The sequence below is a fragment of the Sylvia atricapilla genome, chromosome 6, assembly GCF_009819655.1.
Source record: "Sylvia atricapilla isolate bSylAtr1 chromosome 6, bSylAtr1.pri, whole genome shotgun sequence".
Taxonomy (NCBI): domain Eukaryota; kingdom Metazoa; phylum Chordata; class Aves; order Passeriformes; family Sylviidae; genus Sylvia; species Sylvia atricapilla.
The window spans coordinates 51256542-51278410 of NC_089145.1; the positions used below are offsets into that span (position 1 = coordinate 51256542).

The window sequence follows — 21869 nt, forward strand, 5'->3', positions numbered from 1 at the left end:
TTTCTCCAGGAAATACAGGGAGATTGCAGGTGATCATCTGCTCAAACTGGAGCTTTAGGTGGGTACATGCCCCCCGTTGAATCTACCAAAGCTGGGTGAGTGAGGTAAACAGCTGTCACACAGTGCACCCTTGGCTCAGCAAAGCAATGTCTAATGAGCAATTTTTTAAATATCTGGCAGCACAGGGTGACCACTTGCCACTTGGAGCTTAAGGAAGTTTTAAACCAAGTTCCAATTTAGACAGCACTTCAATGTACTAATCTACTAATCTTTTTTTTTCTTATAGGTATGAGCTCATTTCTTTCCCAGGTTTTGTCTGTTGTATTTTATGGTTCCTTGTTAAATGTGACCTCAAGCTTGACTGGAACTTTAAGGCAGTAGCTGAATATTAATGATAAAAATAGTTATATATGTAAACCATGAAGTAAAGTATTACATGTTTTCAAATAAATCTATTCAGAAGAGACGAAAGGGTAAAAAATATTAAATACTTTCAATATATAGAAAGATTTTATTTTTAAATTCCCTTTTTTTTTTCCTCATCGGGCAAGTTAGAACCATGGAACAAATAATCCATGAATAAGCCTCAGGGCTTTTACTGAGTAATTAAAAGCTCTGAAGTTAGGCATCTAGTTCTCAGCAACTATGAGGGTTTTAAAGCAGTTACACTTAGTGAAATGGGAAGAGCTTAGGGATTATATGATCTTTTGACCTAAGTATAGTGATTAAGTTTTTTTTAAAGGTATTAGCTTGAATATTTGTACATTACAGGTTATATAGTTTAACTCATTAACTCATTTTTTCCTAAACATTTTTGGTTTATTCTTCATTTTACTGCTTCTTAACCTTTGTTTTTGTAGTTCATGTTCAATAGCTGTTTGATATTAGGTAATAACTCCATGAAGCTACACTATGGTCATGTCAGAAGGGGCTGATGGAAACAGCAATCTCTATTTCCAGATTATTTTTGGCAGGTTAGGTTTCTGCATCACCTAATATTTTAAGTACTCTTTTTAAAGAGCAGATACCAGGATTGAAGGCAGTATTCCAGTGTTGGTGTTATACAGGACATTTTGCATCTGCAGCATAAATAACACTTCTCTCTTATTTGTGTAACTAAAAGTAAGTTCATTTTTTATGTCAACGTAACATTATTAAAAGCTCATGCCAGGTTGTTTTTCCAGTAAGATTCCAGAGCTCTGTATGGTCATCTTTCTGTGATAAACCTCCAATTTGAGACACATTTCTTTTTCCCAGGCTTCTAGTTTTTGACTCCACAAAAAGTGTTTTGTTTGAACAGGCAAGCTTAATGCACAATTCAGCCTATTGTATCCAAGTACCATGCCTTCCATGTTACATACTATTGCAGCATTCTCTGACTAATCCAGAAGTATATTTTTTAATATGATCTAGCATTTTATCATTATATAGTTATCATACTATATATTACACATCAATTATTGCCTCTTAAGAATTATAGAGTGTATTATAGATTACATGGTACCTTAAATTATATTAGTAGATATTATAATAATACATATATTATTCTACTTAATGCCAAATCAGGGATTAAAATATTTATGAATGATATTGTTCCAACAATTGCTTATTAAATAAATCTACCAGAAGCATATGCTTGGTGGTGGTTCCAAATAGCAATTCTATGTTCAGGTCTGCAAGGCATTTCTTACTTTAAAACTTGGAGAGCCTTGTGGATTTCAGTAGATCTGGTCTAAAGACCAGAAGATTAGGAATGAGTAGTAAACAAGACTCACATAAGTAAGAGTCATTTCTATTCAACAGCAAATAGTTTTTCCTAAATGAAACAGAATGGGTAGATGAGAGAAGACAAACTGCAGTGAACAGTTTCACAATCAAACAATTCAAGATGAGCTAGGAAATAGACATAGAGGCTCAGAGGTGGTTCTGTGGAGTTTTCCTTGTCAGTAGAAAAAGAAGGTGGAAGTGATTGAGAGTGTCCGGAGTAGTTTGGTCACTGAGGAGAATTCACAGAAAGAAACTGAAGAATTATCTATCCAAAATACCACTACTGGAACAACAGGATCAACCATGGCATCAGAGATAAGGAATTCAGAAAACCGAACGGATTAAGAAAGAAGGGACAAAATTTGGCAGGTCTAGGGTGTCCAAGATTATTTCCATGGTTCAAAGAGAAGAATATCAAGGAAAGTACACATCAACAGATAAGGTATATTGCAGGTAGAAAATAAGGCATCAAGAACAAAGTGTTGTACAGTATTGGACGCTTTCGCAGTAATACAAAGTGTATGTATTACAGTTACTCAAAGGAGTAGTCAGGCAGCACACATGAAAGAATGAACAGTTTTTATTACAGAGACGAAATAACTGAAGGTAGTGTATATTGTTGGTGGAGTTCTCTGCTCTGTTAGCAATTCATTTGTTGTCCACTTTTCAAAATAATTGCAAAAAACTGAACAGCATTGAAGGTAAAGGGAAGCACCTGTCTTTCTTAAAAGTAACATAATTCTACGACAATTTAAATGCTTCTTGATGCTCTCCTACCTAGCTGAAACTTCTGACTGCCATTACTCTGATAGCAGGTGCTGTTTCAGGAAGCAAAACCAGGGGGATCTTCATCATTTTTCTGTTTCCTAAAGATCAGAATGGATTTTCTTAACATTTTGGTTTTTAAACAAGTGAAATTAATATACACATTAGTAACGAAGTGGCTGTGAAGCTCTGCAGGAATCCCATCAACAGGGAAGCAAGCAGGATGGGTCGAAAGAACCAGCTGGTTAATCAGAAGAGAAGGCAGCTTGTTGAAGACACTGTTATCCCTGAATCTTCAATTGGTGGGTCATTTTGTCCTCGGCAGGGACTCCTTACACTGAGTGTCATTTTTACTCTCACTGCTCAATCAGTATGACAGCTTTAGTTCTAAATGCAGCAAAACTCTTGGCTCTAATTTAAATTATTCCCTGATGATTTATTTAGAAATATCAAATAAATGGAAAAGCAGTAAAATTCAGATGTACCAGATATAATCAATTTTTAACTTTGGATGTAAGCCTTATTCTCAAACCATTGAGAATATACATGTGGCCAATTTCTGCAGTCTCTAGCAATTGTTTTCAGGTTATCTGGTGGTGATAGTTGTTTTCTGAATAGTTTTCATGTCATGGGTTTATTAGAGCAATTCCAACTGAAATACAATATTTCAGGTCTGTATCATCATTGTATAGTTTTTTGTATATTCAACTGACATTTCTGCTTACTCTCTGAAATTATATTGCAACAATATGGAATACTTTTTTAATCTATTTGTTTCACAGACTGCTGCTTTGAAAGTCCGAGAAAACGTTCTGTTCTTTTAATTGCTGTTTCCATAAGCAGTTTGCTTGTGAAGTTAGAAAAAGGGGGGCTATCAGCTTTTTCCAGTTAATATTATTTATTTTAATGAAAAGGAAGTAAAGCAGTCATCTCTGACTCAGGGCAGACAAACATGTTGTTCTACAGACCTTTTGACATTATTCAAGTCACAAGGAACAAATTAAAAGAAGAACCAACAGTATGGGAGCCAAGTATCATATTACCTGTATTACTTTGAAGCTCAGTGCATCAAGGAGAGCTGGGAGAGTGTTGTAACAAGTGGCTCTACAGAGCAAATGAATATTGAAGAAAAAGATATCATTACAGGGGTTAAATAGAATTTCCATACAGCAGATACAGCAGACAAACATGATTTGGAAAAATTTATCACTGGGACACATACAATGGACGATGAAGTTTTAACAGGAAAACTGGTTCCCTTGGAAATTGAATCCAAACTTTCAGACTGAACCAGAGGAAGATAGTGTCAGAAACTGTAGAGAAGTAGTAAAGGAAAATCGCTGAATCACAAGGTAAGAAGCCATTTTTCAGTACTTAGGCTTCCTTGAAAATACAAGTTAGATCAAATTTTAACATAATTTGAAATTAGTGAAAAAGGCAGTAGGATTCTTAGGTCCTTTCTCCCTGCAAAATCACCATGGGTTTTCTGAGTAGGCTACTCTCTATGACATTTAATTTAGATTGCATTAAATTATACAATGAGAAAAGTTATTTTAGTAGAAAATGGGCTTTGGAATGATCATGGACAGATCAGAAGAGTGAAAGGGAGACATTATTATACTTGAAATTAGGTATAAAAGAATTATGTCCAGAATCATACAATCATAGAATGGGTTGGGTTAAAAGGAACCTTGAAGATCATCTTCTTCTAACACTTTGGACATGGACATCTTCTACTAGACCAGATTGCTCAGTGCCCCAGCCAGCTAGGCCTTGAACACATCCTGAGATGGAACATCCGTGATTTCCCTGGGCAACCTGTTCCAGTATCTCACCACCCTCACAGTAAAGGATTTCTTCCATATAGCTAACCTAAATTTCCCCTTTTTCAGTTTGAACCCGTTACTCCCTGTCCTATCACTACAGTTTCTGACACAGAATTCATCTCTGACTTCCCTGTAGCCCCTTCTGGCAGGTTGCTGTGAGATCTCTACACAACCTCTTCTCCAGGCTGAACAGCCCCAGCTTTCCCAGCCTGTCTTCACAGGGGAGATGCTCCAGTCCACTCCTCAACTTGATCCAATAGTTCCATGTTCTTCTTATTTGGGGCACCAGAAACACTTGCAAAAAGGACTGCTGGCCTAAATCCTCCATAACATTTGTAATGTATAAAATAATTAAGGAGACAATAAATGTATTGTGAAAGCAGCAAGGCGGTACTGCTGAATGCCTCACAGTACTCAAAAGCAATCCAGATACAATCTAGCATGTTAATTCAGGTAACTGCACTCCTTAGCAGTTTCCTGAAATAACTTAAAGAAAATGCACAACTTTTCTTTACTCACTGTATACACCTAAATAATGAGATAGCAGGGAACTTGATATATATAGATTTTGGAGAGTTATGATAAAAATATTTATGAATGCTTAATCTCATTTGCATGACTACAATAAACAGGGAAAAACTCTGCTATTCATGGCATGTCCTGAAAGCAGGGAAATGTAAATTGCAGAGAAATCATGATTTGAAAACCCAGCCTGTGTGCCTGGCATGCTTCTGTCTCTAAATCTGAAGAATAGTATATAATATTGCTGAGCCTTTCAGTGTGCAAGAAAAAATATGGACAATTAAGAAAATCAATTAGTTCATGGACTACTGCAGAAATAATTTACTTATACATATGGTATTTATCTTGTTATACATTCCTCTGCTTAAAAAATGGTTGTTAAATAGCAAAGCTTAAAAGGCCACGTATTATGCCTTCACATGTAGCAGGCATTTGATAAATTGCACTGTGTGTGGAAGGTAGGGGCCTCTAACTTGTTGTTTCTCATAAAGCCTCAGTCAAATAGAAACAAAAAGTTTTTAGAAACAAGCATATGAAATTCCTCAAATTTCAAACTCAATGACTTTTAAAAAGAAAGTAGTCATTTTGGATTTAATTGTGGTAATTTTTAATGCTGTTTTACCCAATTTAAATGTATCATTACAGGTTTCAAGTCATACATTAAACAATAAATTATTTGGAAAGGTAAGTAGCCATTTCTAGGACTCCTAAAGAAATAGTCTTTTTGTTTGTTTGGGGGTTTTTGAGTAGTAACCAAAATGAACCCTTACTCATGTAGAAATGCTGTGATAAAGAGCCCTGACATTTTCATTCTCATTGGGTCTCATATCCCTTATATTTTTCTTCCTGTATTTAATTTATGTGATATATCTGACATTTTCTCCTCAATGCTCTCTATAAAAACTTCTGCCTGCATAAAAGAGACTAAATGACAACTTCCTTCCCCAAGGTCAGCTTCAGTTTAAAGTCTTTAAAATTAACGTGAGGACCATCCATCTTTAGTAGTAAAATAAATGGTTGCTAAGAATGTTTGCATAGTGGAGAAATATAAGGTAGTTTGAAATTACCTTCTTCACTTATAAGTATTTGGTGTATGGCTATGGCATCAGAGATCTCAGCAAAGTTTAATTTATCCTGGCTCTTATTTGGCTTTAGACACTTGTCCTACTGAGCAAATCTGTTGAAAGCCAACTCAGTGGCAGTCTCTGCTGGCTCTACAGTGCATTCACTTTTTTTTTTAGGTAATAGAAAAGATTGCTTAATTCTCTGATTACCACTTAGGGCAGATACTGAATTATCTAGATAAGTGCAGGGTAGAATTATAATCTCTACTGCATATTTTTGACAGCAGAGGTATGACTGACACCAAAGACAGCTCCAAGCACCAGCTCCTTGTTATCTAAAAAGTTTCTCATACCTTTTCTGTGTAGCCTCCCATGGACAGCTCCGGCTCTTTCTCTCCTTCTACAGTTCCAGTTAGCTCCTTCCTGTCCCTAGGATGGCCACCTAACCCTTTCTGTTCCTCAGACAACCTCCCGTCCCTTCCTCCTCACAGCATGGCCAGCAAACTCCAACTGACTCCCCACCAGCACACTCACTCTTTGATCACATCCAACTGTGGGGGCAAGGCTGTTCCCACTCCTTGATAATTAACACAGCAGTAATTTATCTGGGGCAAGATTGCCTTCAGCACTATCTCTGTCAGTCTTCCCACATATTTTAGTATGTTTTATACTGATATGGATTAATGAAAAAATATTGTTTATCAGATAAATACAGTATATTTCTAACTGCATGCCTAAGGGATAGTGCCTATGAGAGAGTCTTTTCATACAAAAAGAAGAAGTATTATGGCCAAATTCTGTATTTATGCTTTTATTTCAGGAACTTCAAGATCTGTCTGTATATAAATTGTTATGGGGTTAGTTGGAAAAAAGGCTGAAGTGACTGATGAATATATGCAGCTGTTTATAAAATAAAAGGCTAGGCTGTATTTGAATGTGGATTCCTTTCTAATAAGTACTTATTTCAGTGAACTAATAAACATAAAACTTCAAAAGGCGGCTTATATTAAACATCAGTCTTTTAGGTTATTCATTTACTCCATTCGGATTTATGGTTAAAATATTCCTGTCAGAAGTAAAGTGCCATTTATCTAATCCAGTTTCCTATGAAAATACACTTAGGTGATTTTGGAAGACTTCAATTACCTAAGTGTATAAGAGAATAATTTATATCTCACAGTCAGTAACTTGAAATGCTGATTATTACTCAATTTTCAGTGTAAGATCAGACAACCTACCCGAGGCACTACATATCTTGAAATATCTCTGTATATTCTGCTAAGAGTGTCAAATGAATAGTGACCTGTGAAATAAAGATCAATATGCTGTGACATAGTATTTTCATAATCACACGGATGAATTTATCATTTGCTTGAGCTAAATGAAAATGAAAATTTAACACTCCAAGGCCATCTTGCTTTCTTATTACTTTTGGCAAGATTCCAAAAATCCACAACTCTTAAATAAATGTAGCATTTCTTCAGATCACAACAGCTAAGTACTTACCAGTTTATTTGTCATTAACTTATCATCCAACATATTTTGGTAATCTCTGCTGAAAGGCTATTCAGAAAGTGATTCTTAATTCAAATAATCAGTTAGTGGCTTTCAGGGTGTTGAACAAACAAGAGCAGCTTCCAAACATTAAAGGTATGTGTCCTGGTTTATTTAGCCTGTAATTCGGCTATTTTGGGTGAAATCTTTACCTTCTGAAAATTACTGGCAAAACTCCCATTAACTTCAGTTTAGCCAGATTATCAGCACTAACTTCTAAAACATTCATGAAGTGATCTTCCAGCACTAAATTCTGAGAATTCATCATAATATTAAAAAATGAATTGCTATTTGGTTATTATGCGATCTCTCAAATAATTAAGTCTGTAATTTTTCATTGAATGGTCTGAATTACTTGCAAATACCATATATTATGACAATTTTTTTTATTAAAAAGTTCTTTAGTGTTTGATCTTTAAACATAGATGTGTTTTATGCACTCTTTGATGCATAGAGTCACTGAGAAGGGCCCTTCAGCTATAAAGAGCATCAAATCACTTGCAGGTTCAAAACAAATATGAGGTGGTACTTAATCACAGAGCAGGTGTTCAGGCCATGGGCTGCACAACAGTTCAAAAAGCTGTTAAACAAATCCATGCAATAAATATACATCATAATGATCTGCAGAAATACATGTGTGGCTTAGAGACGCCTGAATGTACCAAAGGAAGGTAAATAAAGGAATTATTATTTACTAGGTATTTCCTAGGTCCCTTGGTAAGTTATCTTAACAGCCCTCCTTTTAGAAAAAACCCTCTTATTTAAGTTCAGAGTTTTTCTAGCTTTGGCTTCAGTTTGCACCTATCTGTGTGTCATTCCTTGTAAGCATAAAAAGGTATTTACTATCCAAAATACATTTCCTAGAGAGGTACTTATAGTCTTGATTTGAATGGATCAGTCCTTCAATTTATTCAATCTCATTTTTCCAATTCCTTTTTTTTTCCCTTTCTTGTTATAAGGCATTATAACAAGACATTATATAACATGCTAGGCATGTTTTTTGGAAGTTGTAAAGTTACTGTTAATTTTTTTTCTTAATTCTTTTAAGTTCCTCAATGTCCCTCTTGAAGTACAGGCACCAGAAAATAGACACAGTATTTCCTTCCTAATTTTCCTAACACTGTATTCTGAAATAAAATCAGTCTTGCATTAGATTTAGATATTATCCTGCTTATACATTCAAGGATTGTATTCACAGTCTCAAGTAAAGCTTCAGAGTAGATGATCTTCATTTGATTACTTTCTATGACTCATCAGCCTTTTCAGTTTCTGCTTCCAGGACAGCATCTCCATCTTGTCATTATGACCTGCATGCGCATCCTTCCCTGGTGAATAAACTTACATTTCTTTGTATTATGATATGTGGTATTTAAAAGGATCCTACTCATGAAGAAACTGTGTGACTGGTCTATCTCCAGCAATCTTGTTTTCCCTAAAGACTTGATTAAGGACAACCACATTTCAAAAGTGTCCTTACCTGAAAAGCAGTAAACTGTCATCGTGTTTTAATCTTATGCCAGAGCCAACAATGATCTGAAGGAATTTAATTTCAGTATTTCCATGATGTCAGGTTGTCATTCCACATGTTTAAAGCCATGTAAGGTTCATCATTGCACCACGAGGCTTGAATTTTTTTCTCATCAAGTCTACTTCAGAAGAGGTTAACAGTTCACTGATAGTGAAATTAAGCACTAGTACTGATTGTTTATTGCCAACAGATGAGAGGAATCTTACCAAAACAATATTAAAATTTCCAAAAAGGGGGGAGGTTGATAGTTTGAGGGATTCTTGAAATAAATGAAGATTAATAATATTTATTGAAGGAGAGGATAATGAAATTTTAATCTAAGTAAGACTTCTTCAGGGAAAAGGCAAGGACATAGCACAGACTGAGTTTCTGTATCTTAGGCCATTGTATACAGATTAGTTTCTTTAAATTTTACTAGGTTTTACTCAAGGGTGTTTTTAGAATGAGTCTAACAAGACATCCTATCCCTTTGTGTAAGGTTTTGTTGAAAACTGAATTACCAAACTACTTCTTCAGTATAGAATTTCTTTGAAATTTCCAGAGCATCCAAAGGGTAATAGAATGTGCCTCTGCTAAAGAGCATGGATCATTTTGGAATTTTTGGGTTTGTCTATGGAGAAGTTACATCCCATTTTGCATGTTGCAAGATGGCAGGAATACTACCATTCAATGCTAGTGGTGATGGAAAAGTTTGCAGCACTATAATTTCAGCAATCTTTGTGTCATCTGAAATAGCTGACAGTAATGATAATAAATCTTGAATTAAATTATGAATAAAATATTGTTAATTAAATAAATTGTTATTAATTAGATTATGAATAAAGCTATGGTCTGGACATTGGTATAAGCCAATGAAATATTTTTCTAAATGATGAATGAATGTTGAGGTCCAACAATTAATCAGTTTTTTAATTATTTAACTTTTGTACAAATGTATTTCTAGTAGGAAAGCTATGGAGAACTAAGACAAATACTTTACGGAATACCATTAATACCATTTTGTCAGCCTAATTTATCACTGCATCAAATAATATTGCCAGGTATATTTAATAAAACTTAGCCCTGTATACTAAAGTCATTAATTGAATTGCTATCTTCTACCAGCTTCTGTCTCAGAAATAAATATTAACAGCTTTTACTCTTCAGAGACCTTTTTTCACTATTGGAATATTCACTTTAGGATATAATAACATATAAATTAGATTATTTTTCTTACAGTCACAAGGAGTAGGTCTTCTGTTAACATAATCTTTGTTTCAACACAAGCTTGCAGCATGTGGAAGGTCATGGGGCACTTGGGGAAATGTTAAATGTCAGCTTGACCCATCTTAAGGCCTAGAGGTTTACGGTTGCATGTTGTACTATGAAACTTTGAGGATCTCTGCCACAGATGATGGATTTTGGGGAATTAGGCATGAGGTGTAGGATCTAAATTAGTGCTGGAAGTGCTAAATTTGCACAGGTCATACTGTAATTAACTTTTACCTCCTGTTGAATATTTCTCATATACTTGTACTTTTTAAAAAACTGAGTTGCTCATACAGATGTACTACACAAAAAACGTTATTTACTTCATTATTTCTTTGTACAGAATTCAAATTTAGGACTCGAGCTCTTCAAAAACAATATTGGTGTTGGATATCTACAGTTAAGTGTGTCTGTTTTGCATAGTCATTTGGGTTTTAGATACCAAATCTCTTCCCTTACAGAGAAGTTGATCAGGATTCTGATGGCTGCATCAGCTTCAAAGAGTTTGAATCTGCAATGAAGTACGGACAAGATGAAGTATCACCAGTGTACTTTGCCTAAGGAATATTTTCTGGTAAAAAGACAAAGTGAAAACTTCAGATCTCAAGATATTTAAAAATCAATGAAACTTCATTTGTTTCAGCCATCGTTTTAAGAACTTTGACTGTAAGTGTAGCTCTGAAGAACAGCCTTTGAAGATTTACTGTTGACAAGTTGGGTGTATTAATTTACATGTGTATATGTGTGTAGAATGCTTAAAATATTTGAAATCTCTATTGATTCACAATAACCCAACTTAGGAACTGTAACTCTCTACTTTTTCTTTTTGACTGAACAGACAAAAAAGGAGCAATTACAATTTCCAGTTACAGTGAAATTTACTTGTTTGCTTTTTCAACAGAACAGAATATCTCACAAGTATAGAAACATGTGGATTAAATTTATAGTAGAAAATTCCTGTTGGTTTGGTGTTTTTTTACCAGTAGCATATTTGTCTTCCCTTTACTGTTTTATGTACATATATTGTTCTTTTTTATACATTACATGTTGTTTTTAATTTAACATTTATTAGGTAATTAGCTGCATGATTTAGTTCTGAACAATTACCAAGAACTGTGTATGTAAGGAAGCAAGCCTAAATGCTTAGCTTTTTTTTTTTTTAGCTTTTTAATTGATTTAAAAATAATTTTATTAAGCATGGACCTCAGTCTTGCAGGCTGAAAATTCTGTGTGTTCAAACCTTCAGCTGACATTTAGGGGAGAATTTGGAGTTATACATATGAATGTACACTGGCAAGGTGGCAGAATTTTGAGAGACAGTATAAAGTAGTTTTCATTGGCCATGAAGTTGTCTTCACCTCTCTCTCTCTCTTTCTTCTGTCCAGTAACTGGGAGATGTTCTTACCTGCTGTAACTTTATATACATCCATCCAAGCTGTGCTATAATGAGAGAAATCTTTTTTATTCTATTTATTTGATCTGTGGTCACTTTCTACTGTCATCTCATGTTCATGTTAATAGTAACAAAAAATAGGGATTTCATTATGGGCACTGTCTCCAATCATATGCCCCATGCCATGGCTTCATTTCTGTTTACCTGCCAGTTGTTAAGTTGCTTATGGTAGAGAATTTTTTTTTTTAACTGTCCAGAAGCAATCCTCTCCTCAAGAGAGCCTAGGGTCTGCAGCATAAACTTAATACTGCTGAAAATAAATAGCAAAACAACAAATAATAATAATGATCAGTAAGAGGAAGAGAGTACCCAATTTTACCCTTAAGTCAAGAGAGTCTCCAATTTTTTTTCAATTTTCAGTGAGGCATTCCAGAGTGCAATTTACAAGTGAAGTATTTATAAAATGATATCTATATTTTCTGTTGCTGTTACACGTATGTTTCTCTTTAGGTACAATGCAACTGGAGTCTTTCTTTATTAATTCCAAGGCAGGTAATATGTAAATAATGAGAGGAAGTTGGAGACACTGAGTATATCAGCAGATATACCTGGTTCTGTGTATAAAAACCAGGTACCTGCTGGATGAAATGAGCTGTAACTCAAATATAATGCTTTATGTGCTAGCAGTGGGAGCAAACTGGTGTTGCTTTCGGAAGGTGGTGGTAAGACATCCTAATTGGAGCTTTGCCTTAGAAATGCCATTTCCCAATACATGAATGGTTTCATGAGAGATTCATCACCATAGATGTTAATTAGCAATATCATCACATGCTCTTCTGAGATGTAGGAGATTGAATTATTATCCCACAGGGATAGTTGCTACAGGTCTATGCACAGTCATGAGAAAATGTATGGCAGTTTGCTTTTGCTGTGCTATTACTTAGACTGTATTTTTTTATTCAGTAGACCTCAGGTTTTTTGGTGCCTAGACCCTGTACCCTTCCCAAACACTAAATCTATGCAGTATTATTTTATTGTGATGTATTATTTTATCATTATTTATAGTTTTACTTATTTTAAAAATAATTATTTCATTCATAAGGAGCAGTTAAAAATGCTATGGCCTCCTGTTTATATTTCTAGTATACCTGTGATTTGTTGTCCAAATAGCTGACAATATATAGGTTATATTGTATGTGCATAATATTCTGTTAAATATTTACCAAAGAGAAAGATCAATGCTTTTTAATAGTAAGAAATATATGTATCATATATATGACAAGGAACTCTAAAGTGGAAAGTGCTCTTATCTTCTTTATTTACATATGTTCTCAATCCTCATTTTCTCAAGGACTTGAAAAGATGCTATGAACTTGAATTGCTGAGTCAACATAAACTCCTGGAGATGCCAATGACATTTTTTTACCATGTTGGAATTTTTTTAGAAAAGAGCAGATCTATATTAAAGGATGATAAGTGCTCTCATTTCTCTTCCCATGGGGACTGACAGAAAGGAACTGCTGATGACCACAGTGAAGTGGAATTGAGTAGACCATGGTGGCACTCTTCCTTTTTGAATATTAGAATGGAAATTAATTACTAGCTACTTCTTGTCTGGGTTTTGGCTAACGAACTGCAGAAACACTTCAGGCTTGACTAAAATTGGATGAAGTTAGGAGTGACATTTATTAGGTGATAGCCTGTTCTTACTAATGGTTTGGGAAAAAAACAAAAGCAATAGCTACCCAGCTATTGGGTGAAAGAGGCTACATGCCTCTTTCAAAAAAGAAAAAAAAAAAGGTTTTCTTTTCTGCTGCTGGTGTTAGAGCTCAACATCAAATGTCAGCATGGAAGGGTTGGCAGAGCTGACTTTAGCCTACAAGCTGCAACTCTGACAACTCAGTTTAACTCCAGAGTGATATAAAATGGGACTATTCACTCATTAGCAGGTTACATTCTTATCTGCAACATTTCCAAGAGTGTAAAGACATCAGTGATGAAAGTGATATGGGCTGAGATAATAAAATGTTTTTGTTTGATTGCTGCCATCTTTGCCCCTGGGAACCATAACAGTCTGAACGTCCAGAAGTGAAAAAAAATTAGTTGCAGTAGCTAAAGAGCCATTGCTCTATAACAAATAGTTATTCATGTATCTTTATGGAACAGGGGATGTTCAGGATTTACTGACCAGAATATTATACTATCTTTTCAAAGTTAATAAGTACATTTGCTTTCTTACTACATAAACTTTTTCTTGTTTTCTGACACCTAATTTCCTTAACAAACAGAATTTCCTTGTTAAAAGTATCCATTAAAAAGTATTTACTTTCCAAGTGAGTGATCATCTGTTTAAATTATTTTCAAATGTATCCTTTATATGGTTAGCATATTGCCACCATTTTATAGCAAATAGATTATACAGCCATAAATGTTATCAAAGTTTATTTGGTTTGTTCCCCTGGGGCTTCTGTAATTACCTATAGCTGTTGAAATCTAGTAATCTGTAATTTCCTTTTAAAGGATTTGGATGGTTTATTTTACCATGGTCTGTACAGACAGCAAAAAAGGGCAATCTGTTTTAAACTGAAAGAGAGTAAGTTTAGTTTCGACAAGTTTTTCTGAGAAGCTGTGAATGCTCCATCACTGGAAGCATTCAAGGTCAGGCTGGATGGGGCTTTGAGTGACCTGATCTTGTGAGAGATATCCTTGCTCATGACAGGGGGATGGACTAGATGATCCTTAAATATTCTACCTGACCAATCCCATTCTGTGTTTCTATTATTTTTTTTATTGAATGAACAACGGTAAAACTATCATTGATTTTTGGGCAACATGACATTCCTGATGGCCTGGCCAGTGTAATATGCTGTAATCTGGGAGAGTTTTCACCAAAAAGAATTCAGACAGTTAAGTAAAATATCAAGATTGGCCATGCATAAATTTTATTTTTTTTACTTTTTTCCCTGTCAAATAATATTTCCTCCATTTATTCATTAATCAGAAGAATAAAAATAAATTTATATGTGCAGTACATCATAGAACAGGCAGTATTTCCCTATAAAGTTCCCAAAATAAAACTTTGTGTAAAGATAGTACATTAAGTTTGTGGCAGTGTTACTTTGTCTTCTATCTTTAATCAGCTGTGTGGGTGGTGGCTGACTAGTCAGAGTAACTAGCTGACACACAAAATGTCACAGTTCAAAGAAAAGCTTTGGCATGACTCTCATTTACTATAATATATCAGCTTTACACTTCCCTGGCAATGAAATGCCATCTTAAAATCAGGATGAATTACGACTGCATTCTGCATTCCTGCTTTGATTCCTTAACACTATTCTTTGGGAAGCCTGCCCAAACATAGAAAGGAGTCAGGCCTATTTGTTTAACATTTTGAGCAGAGATTCCAAGTAGCAATCTGAGAAAATACATTGTACCATGATCTAAAAGAAATAGTAGTAACAACTGGGGGTTTTGATAATAGTTATTTAAGGATCCATATTTGAGCCTCTTATTTGCAGGAGGTAAAAAATTAGTGATGAATTTTAAAAGAGGGTAGATGTTGCATCTGCATTAATATTTTGTCTCAAAGCAGTTCTGAAGAGAATCTCCTGATCTTCCCCACTTTCTGTGTTTTGCTTTAGTTTGCACAGTGATTTTGGTGCATGCAAATCAAGATTTGTTCTGGAGAAGAATAAACTAGAAGACCATTCTGGACTCACCTGAAACATGCAGCAATACCCAATGGAGACATGAGTCTGAATAATGACTACTTTGCACCACCATGAAACTCTCCAAGCCTTCCTGCATATGTCAAGCAGTCCAGCTGACCATCAGCAACAAGGCACCCCATTCTCCATGTCTGGTTTTTCAATTGAAAGAAAAGTCAGTGTCACTCCCCTCAGTGTCCTGTTGGATTTGTTTCTGTGGCTCAAGGCCTTTCGTAGTCCTTGCAATGAGACCTTTGGATGTTGATCAAAGTTAGAGTGGGGGCAGAATTTGGCAATCTGTTCCAGTGTCTTACTGCTCTTGCAGTAAAGAATTTTTTCCTAATATCTAATCTAGACCTACTTTCTTTCAGTTTGAGACCAATTCCCTTGTCCTGTCACTACATTCTCTCATAAAAAGTCCCCCTCCAGCTTTCTTGTTGGACTCCTCAGATCCTGGAAGGCAGCAATTAGGTCCACCCAAAACCTTCTCTTTTCCAGTCTGAACAAAACAAATTCCCTCAGCCCTTCCTACTAAATTACTAGTTTTGCACTGAAGTATTTCTACATTTGCTAATGTAGAGTTAGTTAGTAAGTCTGGTGTTTAAAATTGCTTTGATACCCATGCAGTGGAGAATATCTCAGCCTAAGTCAAATGATATCTCTCACTGACACCAGGGAGGATTATTTATTTGTGTGCTCCAGTCAAGCCTGCATTTGTTTATAAAATACTTTAAAAGAGTTCTTCTAATTTATTTAAATTTAACTTACTGTTGGCTTTAGTATATGCAACAAAATGTTGAATAATGTGGACAAAGATGGCCTACAAACTACCTATGAAAATTAAGACACCTACAATGGTACATTTTAGAATAAGTTGCTGAGTTAAAAGATCTGAGCTAGGTCTCTTGAGAAAAGCCTAGTAGCTGCAGAATATTCATGCTAGAAAGGAAAAAAATCTTTTAAATACTTCATCTTTCTTGGAGAAGAAAGCTGTGATAGATGTTAAATAATTGTGAAATATTCAGTGGCATATTGAGATGTAACAGATGCTATGGAATCATGTTATAGTCAAACATTGTACTAATTTTGTAAGTGTCACATATTTGTTAGCATTCCTATTTCTAGCTAAGGGCAATCTTCAGAGTTAGTAATATGAAATCTAGTGATAAAAGAGTACAAATCACAAGTCATTTGAAGCTCTGCTCACCCACTCTGTTCGGAAGGCAGCTTACAGACATATGTATCTATCTCAAAAGGCCTCAGAAGCTGAATTACATGGCATTCTGACTTTTGACAGTACTGTCTTGGAAGAGGAAAGCCCTATTCCAGTACTGACATCTTGTGCCAAAAGAAAACAGCCCTGAGATAGGACCACAAGTATCCTGAATTTTTCAAGTCCTCATTTGAAAGACAGGTAAACCTGACCTGATAAACTAACATGTATGTCAGGAACATGTTTTAAGATTTCTTTTTATTTCTGAGGGGGTGTTGGTCTGAATCAATACATTTAATTAAACGTTTTGGGAGGGGAAGTGCTATTTGGTTTTTTCATAGTTAGTTTTGTGAGATGGACACTTTTTATTGGATATTTTAATAATACCCTGAAATCAGACCTGCAAGGAAAATTGTAGAACAGAACATATGATGGAGCCCAAAAACCTTTCTGCACAGAGACAAAATTTCACCACATGAAAGATCAAAAGCAGAGTCCTGAAATTTAAGATAAATGCAAGAAAATTGTCATTGTACTATGAGACAGATCTAGGATCCACCTCTTCCAGTCTTGGACAGTTAGTAGCAGTGGTGATGTAGCAATAGGGGTGTTGAAGAGTGATGCCTCCCTAAAATGCTCTGTGTGTCCAGCAGCCAGAGAGTCACATCTCCCCTCCATCATCCAGTGTACTATAGATGTGATTCTGTTCTCAATCACACTTGCTCCTCTCTGTGTGTCTTTTTTTCAGTCCTGCTTTTTTTCAGTCTTTTTGAGATGAGCAGAACTATGCTCACTACTGAGGTTGTGGAAATAACTGTGGCTTTATATAGCAGCATAATAATGTTTCCCATTTTATGTTCTATAGCTTTCATATTAAGAATTTCAATTTAAGATTCATTAGTGAAATGGATGTAGAGTTAATTCAGAAATGTTAGGATGCAGTTAGATTTCTCTTTATTTTTTTATATACATGATATATAATTGTGCTATCATAAAAACACATACATATATACTATATGTATCATAAATATAAGAAATAAAAATTAGAAGTCAGGCCATTTATAATATTTAGGCACCTAAACAAATAGGAAGGTCTTTTAAACAAACAGGCCTTTTAATCTGCAAAAGTATTGAGGCAGCTAAGTGCTAGTTTGCACTGAAATCTAATAGTACATCACTTTGAAAACCCTGCAGGAATTAGCCTGCAGTTTAAGGGCTTTTTTAAAGATTAGACACTTTATATGAATAAATAGGAAAAGGAAGGATTTTAAAAATCAGACACCTATCATAGAAAGCCTCAGTCACTGCAGTTTACTGAGAACATGATGTAGATCCTCAGACTGGTACTTGACCACTGGTGGATTTATAGGCTATAGAGCAATATAATGCAGAATGCTGCCTAGAAACAAGGTTTAAGGTCTATTCTCTGCTGTGGTGATACAGCTGTACTGCTCTGAGTGGGAGGAGTCCTCCCAGCATCTACCGAGCACCTTCTGCACTGCTGTCCTATGCTCCATCTGCCCTATTAGGCAAGGAGGGTTCAAATCTCTATGCAGTGCCACAACCTGTGCATATTATGATCAGACAGAGTCTGCTTCAGAGAGACATTTCCTCTGTTCACAATGATCCATGAGAACAGCTGCAGATTTCTAAACTTAGCAAATCACCTAAATTTACTGGACCTTAAGAAAAGTGAGTCATAAAGATTTATTTAAAAAATCCTTTAATACTGAAACTTATTTGGTACTTTGATAAAGACTGGTCAGAAACTATGTTAACATTGTTGCTATAATTATAATGTTTTGCTCCTAATTGTGAAAACTGTCATGATCTACAAGTTGGAATGATGTGTTAAAATTTAGATCAGGAAAAGATCAGTTTTTAGGCATACAGAATGGAAAGCTGTAAGTCAAGGGTGAGAAGTCATGTTGGATCTCTACCTGAGAGCTCATCATGGCAAAAAGAACAGTAGAATGACAAGAAAAAATTATATTTGTAACTCTCTGATTTGTATCAGTTCTCTATTGCAGTGATTCATCATTGCAGTTCTTTGTTCTCTATGAGAGTTCTCTACCTATAATATGGAAAAAAACATATTTAGAAATGGTCTACACAGGGCAAGGGACATAAAGAAATTTAGTCACCTTTGTCCTCCTGAATAATATGAGCTTCAGAAATGCCCTATGGGTCAGGTCTGTGGTCCATTAAGTTCAATACCCTGCCTCCAACTGTGCTCATGGGAAGCACTCCTTGGAAAGGGCACAGAAGCCATGGTGTTGCCTGCAGTTCAGTCCCCTTATAATGCTTCAGCATCCACAGACACCAGATTAGGAAAGCTGGAACTCTGCTAGTCTTAAAGACTTATGAAGCAAAACCCCCAAACATTTACTTTTACCAGAATTGCTAAACACAGGCTAAGCTAAACTTAACATGGCTGGGACTGTTCCAATCATAGTTGAAAAAACAAAAGCTAGACTCTGTCATGCTTTAGAAGAAAATGTAAACAGTCAAAGACTTTCAAAGCATATTTATGATCTTTTCTATAGATATATCATTTAGTAGTCTTTTACAGCATGCTCCTTTCTCCTAGGAAGCATATAAATGAGATTATATTTTAGCTGCTAATTAATAGTGTTCTACAGCCTTCTGACAACAGAGGAAATTCTTCAGTGTCAGCTTTGCTCTCCCTTGCACCTACTTTCTTTGAAATTACTTTCATCCTGCTTTCAGCAAGACTATAGCTCTTAACAGGGGCTTTGGTATCAAAGATGGAAAGACTCAAAGATGGACTTGCACACAGAAATCCTTCAGTTATATTTTACTTCAAAATTTCTATCTATATGGGCTAAAAATGAGAAAATTATTTCTCTCAATGACATGCCCCTGTATTTCACAAAGATGTTCCCATTGCAGTTTGTGTATTGCATTAAATGTGTTCAAATGTGATGAAAATAATTAGCTGTCCACTTAATTATTTGCAGGTCTTCAATAATCTGCAAACTAACACAATCATTAGAAAGTAACATAATAAAAAAAAATTTAAAAATATAAATCTTCCATAAAACTTTTCAGGAAAGATTCCTCATAAATTTCTAAATGAAGGTATACTGTATTGCTTCCATACCATAATTTCAAAATCTGATGCCACTTAGTATGGGATCAAATCCCTCACAGAGGGCTGTCATATCAGACCATAAATAGTTGGACTTGGTGATCTTAAGGTATTTTCCAAAGTAAATGCTCCCATGATTCTATGCTTAATACAGCAGACTCATAATTCCAAGTTTATTTAACAAGATTTTAAAAAATGTGTTGGTTGACATAAGTATATTACCATTCTGTGATTTCTGATTGGGTATGGTATTCTCTCATGCATTATCTGCATTTCTCACTTATATTTGGTCCTTTTTATGCCATTCTTGCACTGTAAAGGGATGCTAGAATGAGTGCAAATGTGCTTTATACCCCATTTATATTCCTAAAATGGTATAAAAAGAACAAATGAAGAACATAAGTAAGGTTATTTTATGTAACTTTGTATGTGTTTAAAGTCGTGGGCTTCTCTGTGAGATAGTACAGAGTATCTCAGATTCCAGGAAATATTACATCTTCCCAAGTGAATGGCAATAATTGAAGTACCTATCTTCCATCTCTCACTTTAGAGGTTTTCTTCATTCCCTCTGTTACACAATCATTATGGATGTGACATCCTGTTATTACATGAAAAAGTAGAGATTTCCAGGAGATAAAATCTCAATTAATGCAAGGACCCTTTGAGTGTACATTGCTGGTAAGTCTAGCTAAAAATTCTTCTGAAGGAGAGAATCTGAAGCCAAGACAAATGTTAAACAGATTGCATTTCAGTGTTTTCCAGAGGTAGCCTGAGTCTTCATACTTTTACACAAATTACTTCAAATTAATTTCTACTTTCTTTTCTATGTACTTTTTGACAGCATGAATTCAGTTTACATTATTTTAAACAATATTTAGACATCTGTTGATAAAGTTGTTATATACAAAGAGGAGGTTTAAACATGTTACTGTCTTTAACAGTCCTGCTGATTGTATAGCAGAAATGCTGATAGAGACTTACTGAAGTCACTGCTTTGAAGAATAGAACTGAAAAGGACACAGGAAAAAAAGTAGACCAAGCCTGTCAGTGTCACATCAGGCTGACCAGAGCATCTCAGGACAATTGAGAAACCTTGGAATATGACACTCGAAATGCATTTCAAATATTGAGAGAGCTATACAAACAAATTTATTTGTGGGTTTCATATGAAAGAAGTTATAGTAACATAAAACTATTTTGGGTTTAGACATGATTGCAATAGTGATATTATTTGTCTCTGCTCATTTGCATTCCATTTCACCCACTGTGAATCCAACACTGGCAGGACTGCACAGGCGTAAGTGAAGGTAAATGTGGAATTTTTAAAAGTATGAAACTTAGAGCCATGTCTCACTGAAATTACATACAACACATTTCTGAAAACCTTAGGGCTTGACTTGGGACAAAAAGATACACATGAGCTAATTTATATCAGTGAAATGTAGCTGAAGCTAAGATGCTTTCAAATATCTGAGGTAATTATTCTGTTGCTAACTAGATGTCTCTATGCTAGATGTCTCTATGCTGTGCTCCACAGCAAAGAAATACCCCTGCACATTTTTCAATATCCCATCCATAGCCAGTGGAATCAGAGGTGTCAGAGAAGATTTTATTTTGTCAGCATAATCTTGAATGCTGATGATATGTATGAAAACAGTAATCTAGTTACATGTCAACTGCTGGAAGTATTGTTGGAAGATTTACAACTACACAAAGCATCTTTTTACTTGCATCTTATATTTCATTCAAAAACCATTTCTGCCCAATAAACAAGAAATACCATGATGCCATTTTGTAGTCACTTTTCAGAGCATAGCAGTTAATCTAACTCTACAGTTACACTGTTACTGTATATTAGAAAATATATGTGATGTTCACTTACCTGCATTACAGGGCTAGGGCTATCTTAAACTTGGCATTTTTATGCCTTTTAAAGCCATCATGCTATAAACTGCGTGCAATCCAGTAAAAAAAAAAAAACAGTTTTCTTTCCTTTAAATACAGTTGATCACTATTTCAGGAATATTTACCACATCAGCATCTATCCTTCCACAGGATCGCAGTAGGCAAAGTACTCTGCAGCCATGTCTAAGAGGGTCTCTGCCTCTCAGAATAGGGTACATAGTTCATCTTTCCTGCTGGTGAGATAAAATACTTACTCCACTGTTTT

General features: G+C 35.2%; 1 protein-coding gene across 1 annotated transcript in view; it reads left to right on the forward strand.

The window, feature by feature from the left end:
- EFCAB11 (EF-hand calcium binding domain 11) overlaps positions 1-10835 on the forward strand; it is a 53127-nt gene extending 42292 nt beyond the window's left edge. The window contains 1 exon segment of the mRNA XM_066322203.1: positions 10736-10835. Within this exon segment, the coding sequence (XP_066178300.1) occupies positions 10736-10835 (100 nt within the window).
- Positions 10836-21869: the final 11034 nt, after the last annotated feature.